Source organism: Ictalurus punctatus, chromosome 15, assembly GCF_001660625.3.
Source record: "Ictalurus punctatus breed USDA103 chromosome 15, Coco_2.0, whole genome shotgun sequence".
Classification (NCBI taxonomy): Eukaryota; Metazoa; Chordata; class Actinopteri; order Siluriformes; family Ictaluridae; genus Ictalurus; species Ictalurus punctatus.
The window spans coordinates 20,390,227-20,412,589 of NC_030430.2; the positions used below are offsets into that span (position 1 = coordinate 20,390,227).

The 22,363-nt window shown below is 42.0% G+C and overlaps 1 protein-coding gene across 1 annotated transcript in view; it reads right to left on the reverse strand.

Moving 5' to 3' along the window:
- dip2ba (disco-interacting protein 2 homolog Ba) overlaps positions 1-22,363 on the reverse strand; it is a 64,626-nt gene that overhangs the window by 19,072 nt on the left and 23,191 nt on the right. The window contains exons 2-6 of the mRNA XM_017486927.3: positions 9,613-9,684; positions 6,450-6,596; positions 3,838-3,963; positions 3,309-3,530; positions 1,571-1,711 (exon numbers count right to left, since the gene is read on the reverse strand). Coding sequence (XP_017342416.1) covers positions 1,571-1,711; positions 3,309-3,530; positions 3,838-3,963; positions 6,450-6,596; positions 9,613-9,684 — 708 coding nt within the window. The remainder of the gene's footprint in view (positions 1-1,570; positions 1,712-3,308; positions 3,531-3,837; positions 3,964-6,449; positions 6,597-9,612; positions 9,685-22,363) is intronic.

Consider the following 22,363-nt stretch of genomic DNA (forward strand, 5'->3'; position numbering starts at 1 on the left):
CTTTTCCATTTAAAAAAGAAAATGGAAAAACTCTTGGAGAACATCCTCCTCTGGCTGAGAGAGAGAGAGAGAGAGAGAGAGAGGTATTTTAGTTATCAAACACTGTCTGACATTGACTAATAGAACAGTGCTAAATGCTAATAACAAGTGCTAAGGTGCACTCCTAAATGCGCACTGATATGGTGGCAGGCCAAAAGGATTTATTAAAAGCATGAACGTTTGAATAATTATTAGTGACATTAGGCTACATTTAGCTGACAGGACAGGGGCTGAGTGGCGATGCATGGTGGCCCATTAGGAGGTAGTGTATAACATTGCAATGTGTTGGCGTCGTTAACAAATAACTGGCTATCGCCAATATTACATGGAGCATAACGTTAGCTGGTTTCATGGCTGCCAGCTGCCTCAAACAAACATAATATAGGGCCTTCTTTCAGGTGCTTCGCCAAATTCCAGGTGTTTCCTCGCTTTGAACAATAGCATCGGTTACACACCAGCAACCGATGCTACCTTTCCTCTAAACGAGATTTCCTCTCTCTGCGTCTCAGTGAGTCGGGGCGGAGCTAAACTTGTTAAGCTAAGCTAATCTTCTGTAGTTTTTCCCGTGTGCTTGTAAGCATTCTTCTTCTTCTTTACCACTTGTGGACCGACTAAAACACTTACACGTATTTGCTGCCCCTTTAGTTCCGGAAGAATTGCAACCCCGGTACCTATGCTACTTCCGAAAAACAAGTACCGTCACGTTTTAAGAATGTTGGTACCGAAGTATCGGTTCTCGTGACATCCCTAACATATTCACGTACATATACATACACATATACACACACACACACACACTACAGGTCAAAAGTTTGGAGACACTTGACTGAAATGTTTCTCATGATCTTAAAAACCTTTTGATCTGAAGGTGTATGATTAAATGTTTGAAATCGGTGTCGTAGACAAAAATATAAATCGTGCCAACATGTTCATTTCATCTTTCATTAGAAAACTAACATTTTTTTTTTTTTTTAATGGATGACTTGGAGCGAAATATTTCGAAAAGCAGCATAGGTGTAAACTCCTTTAATACCGTTTAAAAAGCATCTCAGGGGGATTCCTCAAGAAAATGCCAAGAATACATTTCTAGAAATTCTAGGCAAAAAAGGGTGTCTACTTTGAAGATGCTGAAATACTCAATTATTCTGATTTATTTTGGATTTGGATAATTCCCATATTCCTGACAGTCCCACATGGTCGGTTTTCTCGGGTCTTGCATTGATCTGATCCTAATTATTGTTATGTCTGGGTTCTAAAACGTTACAAGCCTCGCTGAATTTTTAGACAGCTCAATACAACTATAATGTATTATTGTCTTTGTTATTAAAATGGCATGCAAACTACACTGGAAATGTGTACAAGAAGTTTAAACAGTCATATAGGTAGAGTGTTTAGATAAATGAATCTCTCTAAAGATGGCCTGGTAAATATTTATGTAAACTGAAATATAAACTGCAGTGTGCACTTCTGAGCAGCTGTACTGACTACTGTAGAGCATGTAGCTGAGCAGATCAGAGTATAACACGCTCACCGTCTGCAGTGTCCATCATGCTGGAGCGGTTGCTGCCGCGACTCATGCCCTTCACTACAGGACTGGAACTCACTTCCACCCGCGAGTTTCTGTCTTGTGGCACGGAGGACGCCGTCACATCAGGAGGAACATTGCTGCTTTCTGCATCAGGACACAACAGTGTGTAATGATTATAACTGCGTATAGACTATCAGACTCGTAAGGTATTGGAGAGTCAAGTTATATCAGGTTTTATTGTGGATTTAAAGTGTTTCTACTGCAGTCTTCCCCCGAACGTGGGTCATACTCACGTTATACAGTGGTGCTTGAAAATTTGTGAACCCTTTAGAACTTTTTGGTTGTAATGAGAAGCGTTATGTTTGGAGAAAAGAAAAGAATGCTTTCCAGCATAAGAACCTTATCCCATCTGTGAAACATGCTGGTGGTAGTATCAAGGTCTGCGACTGTTTTGCTGCACCTGGGCCTGGACGACTTGCCATCATTGATGGAACAATGAATTCTGATTTATACCAGCGAAGTCTACCGGGAAATGTCAGGACATCTGTCTGTGAACTGAATATCTATAGAAAGTGGGACGTGCAGCAAGACAGCGACCCTAAGCACACAAGTCGTTCTACCAAAGAATGGTTAACGAAGAATAAATTTAATATTTTGGAATGACCAAGTCAAAGTCCTGACCTTAATCCGATAGAAAAGCTGTTGAAGGACCTGAAGCAAGCAGTTCACGTGAGGAAACCCACCAACATCCCAGACTTGAAGCTGTTCTGTACTGAGGAACGGGCTAAAACGTACAGGACTGATCAACACTTACCGGAAACGTTTAATTGCAGTTATTTCTGCACAAGGGGGTCAACACCAGATACTGAAAGCAAAAGGTTCACATACGTTTGCCTCTTACAGATATGTAACATTGGATCATTTTCCTCGATAAATAAATAAATAAATAAATAACCAAACATAATCATTTAGTCTAATTTGTTTAACTGGGTTCTCTTTATTTACTTTTAGGACTTGTGTGAAAATCTGACGTTGTTTTAGGTCATAATTACGCAGAAATCTATAACATTCTAAAGGGTTCACGAAATTTCAAGCACCACTGTATTTATGAGCGCCCAAGTATATTTTGGGCGGTTAAAAAAGAGAGACACATTCTAATATGTTTTGAGAAAACAACGAAGGAGCAGAACGGCAGTGAAATAAACTGATGACAGAAGAACCGGTCTGAGCTGGTAAGGCATGCTGCTTCCCTACTAATGCTGGAGATGAATGACCCTATGATTTTGGTTGTAAAGAAAACGAAACTGCTGCACTGGAATTCATGCAAGTTTGCAGTTTATCTACAGTGTCAGAGGAGCTCATTTACAAAGCATATGAACCATCGTCAAGAAAAACAGTCCCTCAGAATACATTAGTGTTGCTTATAAAACACCAACTTGGACTTAATGATGTGAAACAAAATGGTGCCTGAGAATTTCCCTTTGCCAGTTTGCATTTATTAAACACGTCCTGTTCCTCGTAATAAGCCACTTTAATGCAGTCAGTCAATGCCTTTTCACGCAGAAGACTCTGGCCTGTAAATATACTTAGGCCTAATTCAAATCCACATCGAATTTCCTGTCACCTCTTTCAGCCGCCTCGCACTCAACTTCCTGTCCTTTTAAAAGCTAAACACACTGTCACCACTTTAACGTTAACATACTTTACGTCCCTATAAAGTATGTTAACGGTGTTGGCGTACCTATGCGAGTGTGTGCGAGCACATCTGCCAGTGTATTCTGGATGTGGTTCTTGCTGCCGTCTCCGTGTGACAGGGTGGACGAGGCCGAGGATGAAGTGGATGATCCCTGGATTGAGCGATTGATCCAGAACTCGGAATTCTGCAGACTCTGAGCGAGGACCGCACTCACTGCGGCCTGACGCCTGCGCAGAGACCCTTCGTCCTCCGACGCGGACGACGTGTCTGCACACGCACACACAACGTTATCACAAAAACAATACATCAGCGCAATGAAATTACCATTACAAAATGAGTGAAGACATTTTTTTTTTTCCAAATTGAAAACGATCAGAGTGTAACTCATAACCTTAAACAAGCTCCTCATTTAGCGACTAAAGAGACCAGTATTTGCCACCCATTTGTCACAAACAGAGCTGTTTGTATAGACCCTGACTCTTGTCTCTGGCATGCCACGTCTCCACAGCTCTGGTCACTGAGCTGTGGACAGAAGGGGGAGCAGAAGGCTAGTGGGCGCGAGCTTGCTACTCACCAGGAGGGGTGCAGTTCTCCACAGCGGCGTGGACGAAGGCAGATCGACGCTTAGTGGGCATGGGCAGTGCCATCTTCTGCTCTTTATGCTTGGCCAGAGCTGCCTGTACAGCTTCCGTGTGGATATCTGAGACAGGGAGAGAGAGGATGCTTATTACAGTATGGACATTTCAGATAATTATAAAGCATATCGACTTTACAGTAAGTGCTATGGGGAGAGAGTAGAGCGCGCCTTTGCCGAGTCAACGCTACTGACTAAGTTCCATTCGCATTATCAGACTTGTGTGTGAGTGTGAGAGTTTAACATAAAGCACCACTGAGTGTCATTTTAAACCACTAAATATAATCTGCGTCAAAGAGACCATGAAAATGCTCTCTACATCCTTACGCTCATGAAAATGCAATAGTTATTATTATTTTTTGTGACGCACACTAAAACATTCCTATATCTTTTGCCATCCTGACATGTCCTGGTTATTAATAGCAATGCTATGGGAAAACGCGACCCTTCAACCTCACACACAGAACACAGAAAACGGAGTTCGTTTAGCGATTCGTGTTTAAGTAAATTGCTGACTGCTACATTCAAACCGGTTCTGTATTTTACTGTAATCATCAACATCAGCACGTTGAAACCCAACGTCGAGTAGCTAGCTCACGTCCGTCACACGTAGATACGAGTGAGATCTCGGTGCTGATTCGCATTTTCATATTCTTAGCGATGTATTTAACTGTAGCCAAACTACACCATTAGGTGCGTCCCAAATCGCGTACTTGTGCACTATTCTACGCCGTTTCGTAGCATAAATAGTCAGCGGTGTGTTCACACTGAAAATTCCAACACGGAGGAGTGCACTTCGAGTACCTGGATGATGCACTTGTGCGAATGTTGGACACGTGCACGCGAGGGTCGCAACTGTGCTTATGTAACAGAAGAGGGGCGGGGCTACCAGGCACGTACACTGGATCAGAACATTTTTCAAGATGCCCAACGACACTCCGGTGGACAAGACGTCTTACAAATGGTAAAAAAATAACATTGATATAAATAGTAAAGCGAAGAAATACATTTTCGTGAACGGTACAGAGCGCTACAGGGATGACGTATTCTTGTTGGCCGACCCGGAAGTTAGCGCCCCCCCCGGTTCCCTCGACAAAAAGCCAATAGGATTTTTCCATTGGGTTTTAGATTATTGCAGAAAATAAGCTCTGTGACCAACAAAAGTTTATGACTCTTAACACGTTCTGTTCATCAAGATAATCTTCACAAATGAACACAACTTTTATGAATTTTGAAGCCTAAATACAATCGGCAGAAATAAAAAGCTCAAGTTAAAGGCTATAAACCGAACTACACGACGGTCGTATGACCACCGCTACGCTTCAGATAGAATTTACAGCACTACGATAGGAAAAATGGTATGAACTGGTAAATCTACAGGGCGGAACGTTCGAGTGCGTTTGTACTTCCGGCTAGTAAAAAAACGTGTTCCACCTGAGACGATCCTACCCGTCTAAAAACTCATACACTAGACGGTAGGGCATATAGTGCATAGTGTAAGTGCATAGTGTATAGTACATCACTTGGGACAAGTTTTATGCAAGAAACTGAAAATATCTTTAATATAGGCAAATTAAACTAACATTTCTTATTATGAGATTATTATAAATGACTTATAATACAATTCAGCCTGATTTTACATGCCCTTTAGAGATTTCAAGCTTCACATATTTTTCTCATTCTAGTGTCTAATCTTTCAGGAAAAAGAGGCTTGAGCAGGGAAAAAAAAAAAAATCTGCCAACAGAGGCCAATTATTTCAAGCATGAAATGAGTAAACATCAACAAGCAGGTTAAATCACGGTACTCTTATAATAGGAAATATTAGATGAATTCGATTATATTCCAATTATTTCGTCTTGCAGATGTGTCTTTTTTTGCAGTGAAATCTGTATAAATTGAATTTAAAAATTAGCCGTTTCAAAAGCAGCTATTTGAGTTCAGCGGTACGTTACGATGACTGTCACGAGGCTTAAAAGGTTGTTGAGAATGAGGGTAATGGTGAAAGTTTGGGTAGGATTAGGGAAGAGTAGTCACATGTGCAGTTGGCAAAATTCCAACGCGGTCTTACGCCATTCGTTTTTAGTGAGAGAGTCAACAGTTTCGAGCATTGTACAGAGATTCACAGTGATGTGACGACTACCTACGAGACCAATGGTCGGACATTTGTTCCTAACCCAGAGCTTTTGAACCGGCGGTACTACAGGACTGATATCTGATGCACCCATGCGCAATAGCACTGGTATTTTGGCATGAAAATAGCGAGTGTGAAAAGCAAACGTTTTATGTCGAGTCTGACGGCAAGAGTGTATCTGAGTCCGGGTCGTATTGGACAATATGTCTCATTTTTCAGCAGGAAGGCCTGAGCTGTGGTGGAATGGGTAGCTTTGTGAACATTCTGTAGCTAGTGCAGTCGTATCACACGTTCATGGAGCTACCAGTGAAACCAACTGATAGAAAGAAAAAGATAGAAACATTTTCCGGCAACTCGAGGCAAAATGTCTCTGCTGGTGTGAGCACGGTGTAATGGTGATGGTGAGTGTATTGGTGGTACCTGATCTGTAACGGTCATCGCGGGTCCCCCCGCTGCGGTGCAAGCGGTGTTGCCGTGGAGGGGCCGAGGGTCCAGCGTCCGGGCTGGGAGAGGAGTCGACACCAGGGCCTGGAGCCAAGTGGATACTCTTTAGGCCTGGATCCACATCTACACACATTACAACACACACTCAGTCTGAGCACATGTCCATACAGACAAAAGGCTATCTGCTGTAACACACACAAATCACTAAATTATAGCTTTTATCTACACGGACACATGCGCAGCATGAAAACACAGAGATTAGGTGTGGTGTGTGAAACAGCGAGGGGTGAAGCTTCAAATGGCAGCTTTGAAAGCATGACATTTAAGGGATTGTGAACAGACTTCCACTTTATAGATAAAAACAAAAATAAAAAAAAAAAAGAGTTTCCCCAAGCCATATTAATAACAGTGTGCTAATTTTCATCCACTTCTAGAAAGTGTTAGTCAGCTGGGTGGAAACAGATTTACAACACTTCCTGTGTCAAGTGGAAGAACGACAGATGGCCGAAGAGCACAAAACTGACCCAAACACAGCGAGTTCATCTCTTTCACTTCCTCCTCCGTTTCCTGTTAAGAGTCACGATATGTTCAGAATGCATGTTCAGCTACCGGCAGGAAAAGTGTTGGGAAATAACGGCTTAAAATCACTCAAACGGTAGTTTTACCGTTATTTATTTATTTTTTGTATTTTTAATTTATCGCTCTAAGCCGGTTTGAATTATAGTGTCGACACGGGGATAATAAGTACTTATGAAAAGTTTTTTTTTGTCATAACAAACAAAGCCTTTAATCTGCTGGACAAGTCCATGCATGCCTTAAATATACAATCTCGACTTCTACCACTAGAGGGCAGGAGAGCTATACACCATCTTTACACGGTTTACACCCAAAAAGCACTGCAAGTCTTTCAGCCTGAAGGAACCTCTGCAACTTTAACAAAACAGATCTGTGGGGTTGTAAACAAATGAATATTTCTATAAACCCTTAAATAATGATCAGTTTCAGTGCATGTCCAAACGCACTGAAAGTGCATCTTGCTGTGATGAACATGACTGCTTTATTTACACGGTTACTTATTTTACACTTCTGAGACTGGAACATCTTAATAATGAGTCAGAATAAAATGAACTTTTCAGATGGTGTTGACCAGCTGAGACATGACTGTGGTCTCAAGTCTTTTTTGCCCTTGGAGCTACAAGAAACAGACACTTCTAGAATTACAGCAGTGTTTTACGTGATGATTATTTCTCATGCTGTGTGCTCTGATCCCAGAAAAATATTTCTATAACAGAACTCTGACAGAATTCACGATAACGTTCCCCATGTCATACGGGTATATGATAAAGATTCTGTAACGACACACTTGTGATTAAAATAGATGACATTAACAAAATCAGGGAGATCTTGAAGAGAAGATTTTGTCCAGCTTGTTTTGTCCGGGTTTCGTCACTGCTACTGGTACGTTTGTAGCTGTCCTGTGAGTTTTGTGGAAATGTACGATCACATACAGCCATTCGCTGTACTATAAAGTTGCAAGTAGGAGTTCCTACTACCGGTTGCCGTAGTAACAAGAAAACAACGGTTTTCTTGCTGCTAAAATGAAACATTCTGGATGGAGAGTGATTGTATAGACAATTCAACAGTGTATATATGCATCAAATCCTACGAGATGCTATTGCGGTCGTCTCTCTGTGGTGAAAGTGCAAGCCCCGGAGTGCCTGGTTCCACAAAACAATTCAGGCTCGCAGGTAGCATGGCGGATCACGTGCGCTCTGCCGTCTTCTCCCATTGGTAGTCGTGCCAAATTTGCATAAACCTCTCAACTTTGTCACGTCGCTGGACACGCCCACGTCTAGACACCTACGGTCACTGCCGCTGGAAGTCACCGGCACTCACTGAAAATGAATGGTCGAGCCGGTCGCTTTGTTGCTGAGAATCACTGTGTGTAAGAATGGACTTTAATCCTTCACGTCCTCCTGTTGGACGGCTGGGTTTCGGATGAGCATTGTACAAGTGTTCATACTCAGATCTTAATCCAAAATTTCTGGCATTGAAACACCTTTGTCGTTGGCCGTCTTTGATCACAATAGCGTCGCAGGATTATCATGCCACGACCGAAGAGTTCTTTCACGATGTGCAATTTACATCTACGACAGCAAAACCAGGCCAAAAGTTGTACAGCTTAAAGCCAACTTTAAACTGTGTCGTGCGGCTTGGCATCTCAAAACAAATAGTTTCGCAGGTGTCGTTCCCGTCATGGTTTCCGATGGTGTTAAATGGAAAAAAACAAACAAACAAAAACAACATTTTTTTAACACGAGGAGGCACGTTTGCCTCGCATCGCCAGGTCTGGGAGTTCAAATCCCGCCTCCACCATGTGTGCAATGATTTTCTCCCTGTGCTTTATGGTTTCCTCTCCCAGTCCAAACACACGTGTTGTAGGTTCATTGGCATTTTCTCTGTACTGTGTGATTGTTTGTGCGTGTGTGATTGTGCTCTGTGATGGGTTGGCACCCCGTCCAGGGTGTGCCCCGCCTTGTGCCCCGAGCTCCCTGGGCTTGGATAAGCGGGATGGATGGACGGACAATAACTGAACAACCGTGAATCTTGAAGCTGTGTTTTTATTTTCTTTCTTTGGGACATAATTTGCCATCACTACACACAAGCATCAGGTGTTCGCCACACTTTGAAGGTTGAAACGCATATCATCAGTGAGTTGGGTGATAAAAAATCCAATCTGATTTTGATAATTAATTATATACTGACTGGCTCACAGTTTGCTAAGTAAGTTAGTAACTTACTTCGTAGTAGAAAACTAAACAAGCAAACTTTGGAAGCATGTCTTGGCTCGCAGTACAGCGGGGAAGACTAGAACAAAGGTCATCTTTGGCCGAATTATTTCTTTAAACCAGTCTAAATCTGGAGCCGCCTTTCCACTGGCCTAAAGCATGAGTCACGGGGAAAGTGTGTGTGTGTGTGAGTGAGAGAGAGAGAGAGCGCATGTGCTCGGGACAGAGCCGACTTCAATAAAACAAAGACAGTCAGATAAAGAGAGAGAGAGAGAGAGAGAGAGAGAGAGAGAGAGAGAGAGAGCGAGAGAGAGAGAGAGAGAGAAGGAGGGTGGGGGATAAGCTCTTACTTTGGGTATGTGGTATGAAAGGGGCCAGCAGCTTAGCTCTTTTCTTCTCGTAGCCCTTTTGTGTGATATCACCTGTGAAAAACAAAACAAAAACAACAGAACGGAGTGAGCAGAGGAAGAAGAAAGAGCCTCACACATCATTCTCACACACAGAATAATGAGTCGGGTAGAACTGTGACGATGCTGATGTGAATCAGAGTCACGCCATCACTCTGCTGTACAGCTCGGCAATACCGCGTATAATATCAACACTGCTAACCATTCGGTTACAACACACATTACACACACACGCACGCACACATCCCATTATTCCTCCGAGCAACAAGCAACTGACTGCTCATCAAAATCTGTATAATGTCTCCTCCGCATCATGTCTTTTTGTACAAATTTAATAACTGAAGGCTCACTGCAGCACTGCGTTTACAACATACACCGCTTTTACAATGCTTTTACAACATACACCGCTTTTACAATGCTTTTACAACATACACCGCTTTTACAACATACACCGCTTTCACAATGCTTTTACAACATACACCGCTTTTACAATGCTTTTACAACATACACCGCTTTCACAACATACACCGCTTTCACAATGCTTTTACAACATACACCGCTTTTACAATGCTTTTACAACATACACCGCTTTCACAACATACACCGCTTTTACAATGCTTTTACAACATACACCGCTTTTACAATGCATTTACAACATACACCGCTTTTACAACATACACCACTTTCACACTGCTTTTACAACAAACACCGCTTTTACAACAAACACCGCTTTTACAATATACACCACTTTCACACCGCTTTTACAATATACACCACTTTCACAACATACACAGCTTTTACAATGCCTTTACAATATACACCACTTTCACACGATACACCGCTTTTATAATATACACTGCTTTCACAACATACACCACTTTCACACTGCTTTTACAACAAACACCGCTTTTACAATATACACTGCTTTTAAACATCATGATACATTTTTGATTTGTCGCCAATGCTCAACTGTGTGTGTGTTTTCAGGGTAGGCCAAAATGAAAACTATAGTCCTTGGTTTAATAAGACCTTGTGGCCGGCCACACACACACACACACACACACACACACACACCCCTCACAAGAACTTTCAATGTTAATGCTTAGAAACTACAACATAAAAGCAGAACGTCGCCATGTGCACAATCACCACATGAAGCTCTGTATCTCTCGCTCACACACATACACTCGTGCGCACACACACACACACACACACACAGTAGTACACAATACACTGTCACACGCACACACTGCACTCTCTCACACACACACTCCTCAGTCTCATGCACACACATTCTCCCTCACACACAAAACCTTGACCGCTACTCCAAATCTCGCTGCCATTACTTCCACTAGTCCACTGTTCTAACTCACCAAAGCACACAAGCTCTAAACACACACACACACACACACACACACACACACTTCTGTTGTCTCCCACATGTATACATACACAAGGATACAACAACAACAACAGCAGACTACAGTGTGGAAGCAATGAGAAGCCTGCAGAGTCTCCCTCACTCGCACACACACACACACACACCCATCCCCCATTCTTGCCTGTGGGAAACGACTAACCACATGACTAGATAAGCCACCATAGGACCTGCACCGTCTCACAGGACGCGGCCACGTTCTCATCTTTTCCAGAGCGAGTGATAAGAGGAACCCGTGCAGCCATGTTTGTTTTGGGATCCGACTCCCCGAGAAAAGGCCAACGTGGGCCTCAACATGAACTCGGCAAACAAAAGAAGTGAAAGGCGGAGCTGAGGAAGAGCCAAGGGAGCCTGTTGAGCTGCGCGAGAGATTTATTCAGGGAGAAAAAGGGAAAGAAAAGGAGGACGAAAACAAGAGAAAGGAAAACTGGCTCTCAGCATTGAGCTCAAGTTCACGCCTGGTTAGCCTGAGAATGTGGACTAGAAATACTGCAGCTACCTCCTGCCATCGTAGCCCTTTCCTGCTCGCTCACACACACACACACACACACACACACACACACACACACACACGCAGTCACATAATCTCCCACTCCACTCCTTTTACACCCAGCCAATAAAGTTTTATGGGTATGAGCATCGACAATGAACTGCCTAAACTCTCTCAAGTAACACAGAAGTGCTAATAAGCTAACTAGCAAATCAGCACTCAAAGTGTGCTCTCTCTCTCTCTCTCTCACACACACACACACACACACAAACCCACAATAACACATTCAAACATATGCACACAAAAGATACAACACACAAAAACAAAACAAAAAAAAACACATCATACACAAAAACACACGCACACACACCGTACACAAAAACAGATTCAAACTCACATAAGCACAAAAGAACATCCACTCAACCACACAAATACATACACAAGATACCAGATGACACAAAAAACACCACACACACACACACACACACACACAAGCATGCACAGACACACAAACACACACAGAGGGGTTGAGAGGCGTGTTTGTGTGGAACAGTGTGTGAGTCTGTGCTACAGGACTGATGTAATGCACGGAGTACGATCAGTCTCTCACACACACACACACACACACACACACACACACACACACACACACAGAGTAGAGACTGTGTTCAAACAACGACAACAACAAGAATTCAGAGCGCACACACTGGCAGTGCTCCATCAGCACTGAGGCACCTTTGTGTCCCAGATCTCTCTCTCTCTCGCTCTCACACACACACACACACACACACACACACACACACACACACACACATCCTCCAAGACAACAGCCGAGCACCTGTCTGACACTGAGTAGGACAATTATGGGAGTCACCATGAATTCCTGGGGTTTGTATTTTTATCAGTTTGTATTCAATTAATGTAAAGTATCATGAGTGTGTGTGTGTGTGTGTGTATGTGTGTGTGTGTGAGAGGGTTAGTGGACAGGATATGACTGTTCCCCCACCCTGTACCGCCTGCCAAATTCAGCCCCAGTGTATTCATGAGGAGGAATGTGCTGATTGGACGATGGCCGGGGCCAACTGGCCAGCACTCACACAACATTGGCCAAATGCACACGCACGCACACACACACACACACACACACACACACACACACACACACACACAGAGACAGAGAGACAAAGCAGCTCTGAGTCAAGAGCAACATGCCTTGACATTCACTCATGTCTGTATAAACCTGTGTGCGCGCGTGTGTATTAGGACTTTATCTGTGTCACTGTGTCATTGTGCATTTAATGTGCATCTGTGTTTGAGCCTATCTGTTATCCACACCCCCAACACACACACAGAGACGGAGCGCTCAGTAGCAGAGGAAACGATAAGCCGGTCAGGCTTCCTGCCTCATCGGCTCTCAGGGTAACTGGAAAAACCCAAGCATGGGGAGGAAGTGTACATGCACACACACAGTGAGAGAGAGAGCACGAGAGAGAGAGAGAGAGAGAGAGCACGAGAGAGAGAGAGACACTGAAGAAGGGCGAAACAAAAGACTTGGTGCACATTCGACACGCTGAAACACCTCATTTATCTCGTGCTACCTCCCACAGCACAGGAAAGAAATCTCAACACAGACTTCACATCATTTCACCATCGAGTATCAACAACTTTATCTGTTCAAGCCTAAACACATTACCAAGCTACAATCGTCATGACATCACTGCAGTGTTTCAGTCACGTGATATCCTCTTGCAGTTTCGCCTGGCTAAACTGTGACCCGTTACCTAGCAACCAGAAAGCACAACGTCCTCGGTCCTGAAGCCTTCGCCGTGGTAGGAAACTTACACTCTGTGAGCAAGACCCTGACACTGGAGACTCCTTCCTGAAATCTTACTCAAACTACGCATACATTTTCTTTAGCTAAATAACACCATTCTCGTTTTTGATTTTTGAAACATTTTTATTATCGGTCTTGGTATACGCGCCGTCACTGTGCAAGAACGTTTACTACAGAAACCGGTCGGAGGTTGTTTTCCTGATTGTTGTGGTGAAAACCGTGTCCTCATTTCAGCGATTGCAAAACCCTGTATGGAGGAGAAACAACACCGTATGAGAACGAAAACATTAATGCAAACTTTGATTTTAATTCGAGCTCGAATTACTGTCAGAGCTGCTGTTATAGAAAATTAAACACCAATCAGATTAGAGAATTCAGCAGCACTGTGGAAGAAAACAACAAACAGCTCAACTGACCAGGAGTGAGCGATACGATGCTTTATTTATATATATATATATATATATATATATATTTTTAAATCCCCCCCAAAATTAGGAAAACAATACTTTTTAAATAAGTCATTTTTCTATCCTCTTAAAGCTCCTGTAAAATGAGCCTGAAACGCCTATCTAATGCGTACCCGAAGTAAAGGAAAGCTGTTCTTGCACCATTTGGAGTGCATGCGTGGTTTCGGTTTTCTGAAAGGTGACACTGAAGTTTTTTCCCCCCAGAACTCTGATTCACTGTATGTGCTACTTGTATTGAGTAAGAGAAGTAAAGGACGTTTGAACACGCCTGATTTGTGTGTGTGCATACAGATGCCTGCAGATGACTACAGCTGGGGGGCGATTAGCTGGAAAACTCAACACGACCACAGCATGAAGCCTTTCCTAGTCGAAGTTCAAATGGGATGATCGCAAAGAAAATGAATATTGCACACGTTTTTCTAAGGGCGTTTCCATGCGTTTGACCAAAATCACCATCTGGAGAGTAATTTTTTTTTTAAATAATTACTTTAACATTAAATAATGTTGGTGTTTGCTTTTAAATTTAACATTTATCAATAATTTTATATATATATATATATATATATATATATATATATATATATATATATATATATATATATATATATATATATATATATATATATATATATATTTTATTATTTCAAGACATTTTAATTACCTGTCACAATATCTTTTTCTACACAAATAGTTTGTTTTTATATATGAACATTTTGATATGAACATTTAGGTGTTTATTAACATTTGAAAAGAACATCTTTTGCTAGACAATAGTTAGTGTTTGCTTTTATATGTCGAATGTTTTATTTATTATATTTTAAAATACTTTTTCTAGACATTAAACAATGCGAAGTAGTGTTTGCTTTTAAATGTAACGTTAAAAAAATATTTTGTTTGTAGGTTGTTAACAAACTTTCATATGACGATATACACTATATTATATATATATATAAATTTATTTATATAGTAGAAACGTCTAACGGTATGGTGATATATTTTTGGTCATATTGCCCACCCCTACTACAGTAAGACCGCCCTATCCGTGACGGATGGATTCCAAGCCCCCCAGCGGTTACCTGAAACCACTGATATTAGTGAACACTATATTCTGTACGTACCCATGATAAACTTTAGCAATGGCATGAATTTCTTTTTCATTTTTCACAGTTTCACAGATGGACGCTTCGTTTTTACCGTACATCCTAGCAACCTCAGCATACGATTTGCTTTCTTTCCCTATTGAATCGAGAATTTTCACGTTTTCGCTTAAAAGGAAGCACTTCACTTTGGCACGTCCGATTTGCCAGCATCGCTACTCTCGTGCTTTGGGGCCATTACTAAACTTCTTCGACACAAGCGCTACGATGCCACGACAGCTGTTCTGATAACCGAGACGGCTGCTAAGTGCCTAACGTCTGGGTAGCATATACGGCGTGGACACTCTGGACAAAGGGATCATCACGTTACTCAGAACGGCACGCAATTTAAATGATAAATGTTTACTCTACTTCTGGAATAAACATAAACGCCCCCCCCGAAGTGAAACCATGGTAACTGAAACAGCAGATACAGGGGTTCTACTGTACTGATATACAGTTGTATCTGAGAGAAAACTAAAATGTTTCTGGTCCAACACAGATAAACAGTCAGAGACATCAGTGATGAAGGTTATTTCTCATCAACACAAACACGCACACAAAAACAGAGGCTCTCTCTATCCACACTAACTCCCTGGCTTTGTCTATTGAGGCCGTCCGAATTCAATCCAAAGCTAAATCGATTTGCGCACATCCCACTTTCCAGCACTGCAATCCCAGAGCAGCCGTTTTTCGCTAAACTCCCTGCGGTGGGATTTGGGACAGAAACAGGCGCGCCAAATTTAGAAAGCCGAGAGTCCAAAAAAAGCAGAGCGGAGCTCGGATCGCAGCACCCACCCACACAGCCACGGGCCTCGAGGAGCCGCTTCAGTGTGTGACAGGAGAAAAGCAGAACTGGAGGATCTACCGCTGCTGAAGACAACTCGATGAGCTGCTCAGGGACACTCGCACATTCAGACAGCTTCAGGACAGTGTTTGGAAAGTTTCGGCAAGTTGAAGAAATGCACAAGTCTCACGATGTACAACATGGCTGCACTCACTGATGGGAGGAAAAAAAAAAGTAGGGCATAGAGATGTGAATACGAACAAGTTCTTCAGGAATAAACAGATATTGTGGTCTACACCAGTAGTTCTCAAAGTGGCATCCAGGGACCCCAAAAAGACCGTGAAGCATGGCCAGGGGGTCCGTGACCTTTTTTGTTTTGTTACAGTGGAGGAAACCCACATTATCCAAATGATCATCTTTAGGGGTCCAAGCACCAAAATCAAAATCATACCAAAGTGATTTATCTTTGGTTCAGGAGTTCAGGAAAAGAAAGCTCTCCAGCTAGAAACAATATTATTCCAAACATCTAAGTAACGTCCATGAAATAAAATATATTGAGTGGATACATGGAATTTACTTCACATTTAAAGGAAACCCATATTTCTATACGAACTGGTATTTATAACGAGGAGTCTTTATTGGTCACATATACATTAGCGCACAGTGAAATTCGTTTCTTCACATACCCCAGCATGTTAGGAAATAATTGGGGTCAGAGCACAGGGTCAGCTATGATACAGCGCCCCTGGAGCGGAGAGGGTTAAGGGCCTTGCTCAAGGGCCCAACACTCAAGGGTAGCTTGGCAGTGCTGGGGCGTGAACCCCCAACCTTCCGATCAGTAACCCAGAGCCTGGCAGGGCGGGGGCTAATAATTTAAACAATTAAAAAATATATATTATTAAATGAAAATCGTACAGTGAAACGCAGCAGTAGAATCTATGATCAAATATTAGTAGATGGCGAATGCAGTCAGGTTTAACAACAAAAGTGTTTTTTTTTTAAGATGGTTAACAAGCTTACATGGTCAAGTAACACACACAGTCGATTGTGAACTCGAATGATGTAGCTGAGGTTGAGGAACTGTACATGTTGAGTTACACCTAATTATGTTCTGTTCAGCAAACTGCTTTTTTTTGTGGTGTTTTATATTTTTTTGAGTGAAATACTACTTCTCCAGCTTTTCTGGAGACATCCTTCTGGTTCAGATCTGAATACAGAGAGGTATTTGGCGCACTAATAGAGACAGATAGTTTTGTATCCAATGAAGTCTGATACGAATGTGCAATGTTGTTGTTGTTTTTTTTTATTGCTAGTATAATAAATTTCCACTGCATGTTCTCTCTCTCCATCTCTCTTCTTGTACTTTGTGCCTGCTGGTCTGAATGAATCATCAAATTAATGAATCACTGCTGAATCACTGATGGTTCAGAGAAATAGCGAAAGTACACAGTCTTAGAAGTGTAATCAAACAGCCATGACACATTTTGTGTCCAACGTCAGAGTAATGTCGCTAGCAAGTAATGAAATTCCATCACTGCATTCTCGCGTATAAATATTTACTTCACACCGGTTCCAGATCTTCAGATCTGATGAGGTATTTCAGGACAGAGAGTGGTGTACTGTACTTGAATCACTTTTCCATCTGGTTCTTTCTCCTCGACTTTGGCTCCATTTGGATTTTTTTTTTTTTTTTAAATGTGCGAATACGAAGCATCACGGGAATTTTACAGAACTGTTCGATTTAAAATATGATTATGTAAATAAGGATCGTTTGTCGCACCCAAAACACAAAAATCATAGGCTGGTGACGAACGTGGCTGCTGAGGTAAAATCCGAGATGCAGAGATTTGCATCTTGGTAACAGACATCACGCTGCATTCTAACACGCCTATGATACACACACCTGAGGTAATAACAGCTGTCAGAAGTGAGGAGACCCTGTAACGGTTAACTTCCTTTGACCGACACTTTGCCTGCTTATCTGACTGCTGCATCTCTCATTTAATGGCTTTTTTAAGATATATACACCTCCTGGCTCTGAACCAAACACACTCACACAGGAAATAAAACACACAGTATGGCTTATCAGTAAGGTGCAGTTAGGGCACATTTAGCACAGAGAGCACAGGAGGAAGTAGCTGCGGCGGTTGGTTTTTGTCCACCTGGGAGCCTGGCGTTAACGTCACGTCCTGCCTGCAGTCTGCACAAACACCACCCGGCCTCAACCGCAATGACACACTCAAACACGCGCTAATCAGAACGGTGCTTGGTCTAATGTAGAACGCTCAGAGCTGCAAATCACTCGGAAATATGCTTCAATAGTAATAATTAACCGTGTTGTCTCTTTCCTTCTGTCAGGACGCCGTGCTGATCTCAATATGTAATTCAAGATGCAGTGAAAAACACCGGAAGGCACGTATGACGGCCATGTCTCCTTCAAACCGACATGCGTGTAGGCCACACCTCCTTAACAGGAATGGACGAGCACAGAGGTCACAACCACCACAATTAGCCTCTCGACATTCACCTGACCCAAAACCATTTTTACTTCCCCTGATTATTTCCTGTAAACCTGTTATTAGTGAGTAATAATCACAGACTTGGCCAGAGTCCAAAGTGAGCCAGTGGTAGCTCAAGGCGTTGGACTACTGATTGGAAGGTCGTGAGTTCACATCATCACCAAGCTGCCACTGTTGGGCTCTTGAGCAAGGCCCTCAACCCTCAAATGCTCAGTTGCATCAATGAGATAAATGTAAATAGAGCTGGATAAGGGCATCTGCCAAATGCCATAAAATGTAATGTAAAGTGAGCCTGCAACATATTAGCTTATAGAACAACAAGATCCAAAATCCATCTCACACACACACACACACACACACACACACTCAGTAATCCTGGACAACACAGAACTAAACGGTAAAGAGGCTTAAAAATGGCAGCACTGTGGCATCCCACACTTTTTTTTTTTTTTTTATCGAGTAGGTAAGATAACATGCTTGAAAAACTTGGCAACTCAAAAAGGGACAGAAAGTTACTTCTCTTCTGACATGAGGCATTCTGGAAAGTGCACTAGGCTTTTCTTAACAAGCTAAACTAGTATATAGAAAAATGGAATACATATATTTATATGTACACACACACACACACACACACTGACTCACAGAAGCCCAACGGAAGGAGCTGCGAGGCTGGCGTCAGTCTCTGGGTGGTATTTTTAGTTCCTGCAGCAGACTGTTACTTTACAAAGACTTCACAGAAGAAGCTAAAATATTGTTTAGGAGAAGAATTACGGAGGCTTTGAGTGCATAACTGCACTTCTGTGGACCGCCATGCTCAGAGTCTATTATTATAGTCCTGCAGCATGGGTTACGGTGTCCTGAAGCAGCTCCGCACTTTGAGCCCAGAACACTGTGTATCCACGTGGTGCAACACACCGGTCATCAGCAATGTCAAGGTGATTAAATCTAATCTATAGATTGAAGCTGGGAGGTTTAAGGGAAGCTGCCTGATTTGCATTTCTGCTAAGAAACAAAAGAAATGTCTCTGCGACACCGAGGGTGATGCAAGAACGAAGGAATCTGAAATCACTCGTGTGTGTCTGCCTGCACGAGCTCTGCAAGCGACGAGAGGAGAGAAATATTCGCTCAAGTCACTGCGTTGGTTTTCAATTTGCCTTCACGTAACAGTGATTATGACGGCAGGCTTTACACGAGCCTTTTCTACGGTCTGTAAGTGGTAAAGCACAGGAGTGTGGAGAGAGTGAGAAATGTTAAGATAGTGAAGCTTTTTAAAACATCCGCTGTGATTAAAACTCTGATCGGTCAATATACGCCGTCAGGGTAGCGCAGTGTTTCTTGCGATATATGCAAATACGTTTATTAAATCCAGATATCACGAGGACTAGTTTTACTGCGCTCGTCTTCGCCAGCGTTTCCGGAAGGCAGGATCGTTTCTAATGTTCGGTACCCGGGGCCGTATTGTTCTCCCGGGCTGAGGGAATGTAATTAGTCTGTGATGTGCTCATAAAAACCGAACATAAACGGGCACAAAAGGGAGCGCGGCAAATTCCTACTTGACTCGAGATTACCATGTTTGAATGATGTAACAGCAGTGTAAAAAAGCACAAGAAAGGACACACTCGAGTTGAAAAGACTCGAGTTAAACCTTTCACTGATTTTACTCAATGCAGAGACAGGGTGCTCCAAAGGTCTCCATGTATACAGGAGATTAACATTTAACAAAATGTTTAACTACATTTTTCATATTAGTTTATATAATATTAATTATACACATACATACATCTATCTTTATATACATACATATATATACACACACATATATACATACATATATATATATATATATATATATATATATATATATATATATATATATATATATATATATACACATACATACATACATACATACATACATACATATATATATATATATATATATATATATACACACACACATATATACATACATACATACATACATATACATATATACATATATATATATATATATATATATATATATACATACATATACATATATACATATATATATATATATATATATATATATATTCCACATAGCCTTAAAGAATGCCTTTGACCCTTTGACAAAAGAAAAACGTATTAAAATCACTCTCATGGCTGGGTCAGGAAGCTGTCGCCAGGTTGTGAAGGACTTCAACAGGAAACGTGTCAAACACGTCACGTCACACACACACGACACTGTTATCAAAATGAACAATTTCAAAAAGACCGGAAGTGTTGTAGACCGACCGAGAAGTGAAAATCCACTGACGAAGTCACGACTAGCACGGTGCTGGCAAACATAGTCTCCTATATACGGAGACTTTTGGGACACCAAACCTTTTTTCCTTTTCGGATCACTGATGCCGGCAGTAGCATTTATTTTAGTGAATTTCTCCTGAACAGTGAACTTTAAAACACTCTTTTCAACTGTATTTAATTAAAATGGTGTTTGCATGATGAAATGGTGGACAGGGAAGCAGGCAGAGAGACAGACAGGCAGTTAATCTGCTGTAGTACATGAAGTCAGGGATAATCCTCTGGCATCTGTAGCTGTTCAGCAGGTGAGCCGTGTCCAGCAGGCAAGAGATAATACTCACAGTCTGCTCTCCATTGATAGGGCTGCACAATGAAACGGATATCGATCTCGATAATGATTTTGACGGCCCACGATTACATGAACATGATCGACTGCGTTGTTGACGCGTAAAGTTCGCCCTCCGCTCATAGAAAACTCTGCTGCGTATCAAATCGGAAAAAACCTACAGCCGGTCACCACAGGGTGGTGCAGGGATGACGTCATTTTGTACGCCAAAACCCACAAACGGGTTAGCATTTTAGCGCTCGCACTGTGAGCTTCGCCGTGTGCTCCGGCACTTGCGCGAGGGGAAGTGTGTTAATCCATCATAGATCTAATCGGTCAGAAGGTATTGATTCGCAGGGATTGAGTCGAAGCGATCGTTTCTATAGCAACAGTTAGTTCACAGCAAATCCTATGCTCCTCGGATGCTCTACATAATCTAATGCTAATAACCGGCAACAAAAAAAAAAATGAAGGAAAAAAATAAAAGTATAATCTTTATGGTGAAGGAGGCATTTATTTAGCATGTATGGAAGGAGTCTCCAGTGCTAGAGTTTTGCAACAGTCAGAGGACTAATAAGGATTTGTTTGCTATTTCTGATTTCTCCATCACAAGATGCGTTTTGAATCTTATTAACGTCGTGTGTGTGTGTGTGTGTGTGAGAGAGAGAGAGAGAGAGAGAGGAAAAAGTCTTGTGAGGGAACAGCAGCTATAAATAGCTGCAATAACCTCGGCGATAACAGGAAATAACTTGTCATGTGGACATTCCATAACATTAAATGTAATAATGGTTGGCAAACTGCTATGGTATAAGAGGTATAAAACACTTCTTATAGCATGATATAATGGGGGAAAAAATTGACTTAAAGGTGGTAATGAAAATCTGCATTATGTCCAGATGCCTCACACCACCCTGTCCCAATGTCCCATTGTGATTTATTCCATGGTGACAGTGTACTCATTACTAAGTAAATACGAGTCATTATTTACCTTAGGACAGGAGTGTGCAGTGTAGGTAGGTGAACATTACATTCTGTTTACGATTATATGGTCAGTGTCGGATCATTCTCACTCTATACACATGTCCACATGGTACAAGAGTCTCCACACGTTAGCCAAAAAAAAAAAAAAAAAAAAAAAATTTTATATCTCCATGGCATCCGTCTAAAGAAACCATTCACACGAGCCAGTCAGTGAATCAATCCCTCAAGGCTTCACGAGCTTTTCTCGGCAGAACAAAACAATTCAAGCTTACAAGATTATCTTTAAGGCTGAGAAGAGTTTCCGAGCTGGAATGTGAGAGATGCGAGTGTGGACCACAGCTGATGAAAAAAAAAAAAAGACAGACACTGAGGACGTAGTGAAGTACGGTTAGCAGACGTGTCCTTGGTTGTGCATGCTGTGCACGGACGGT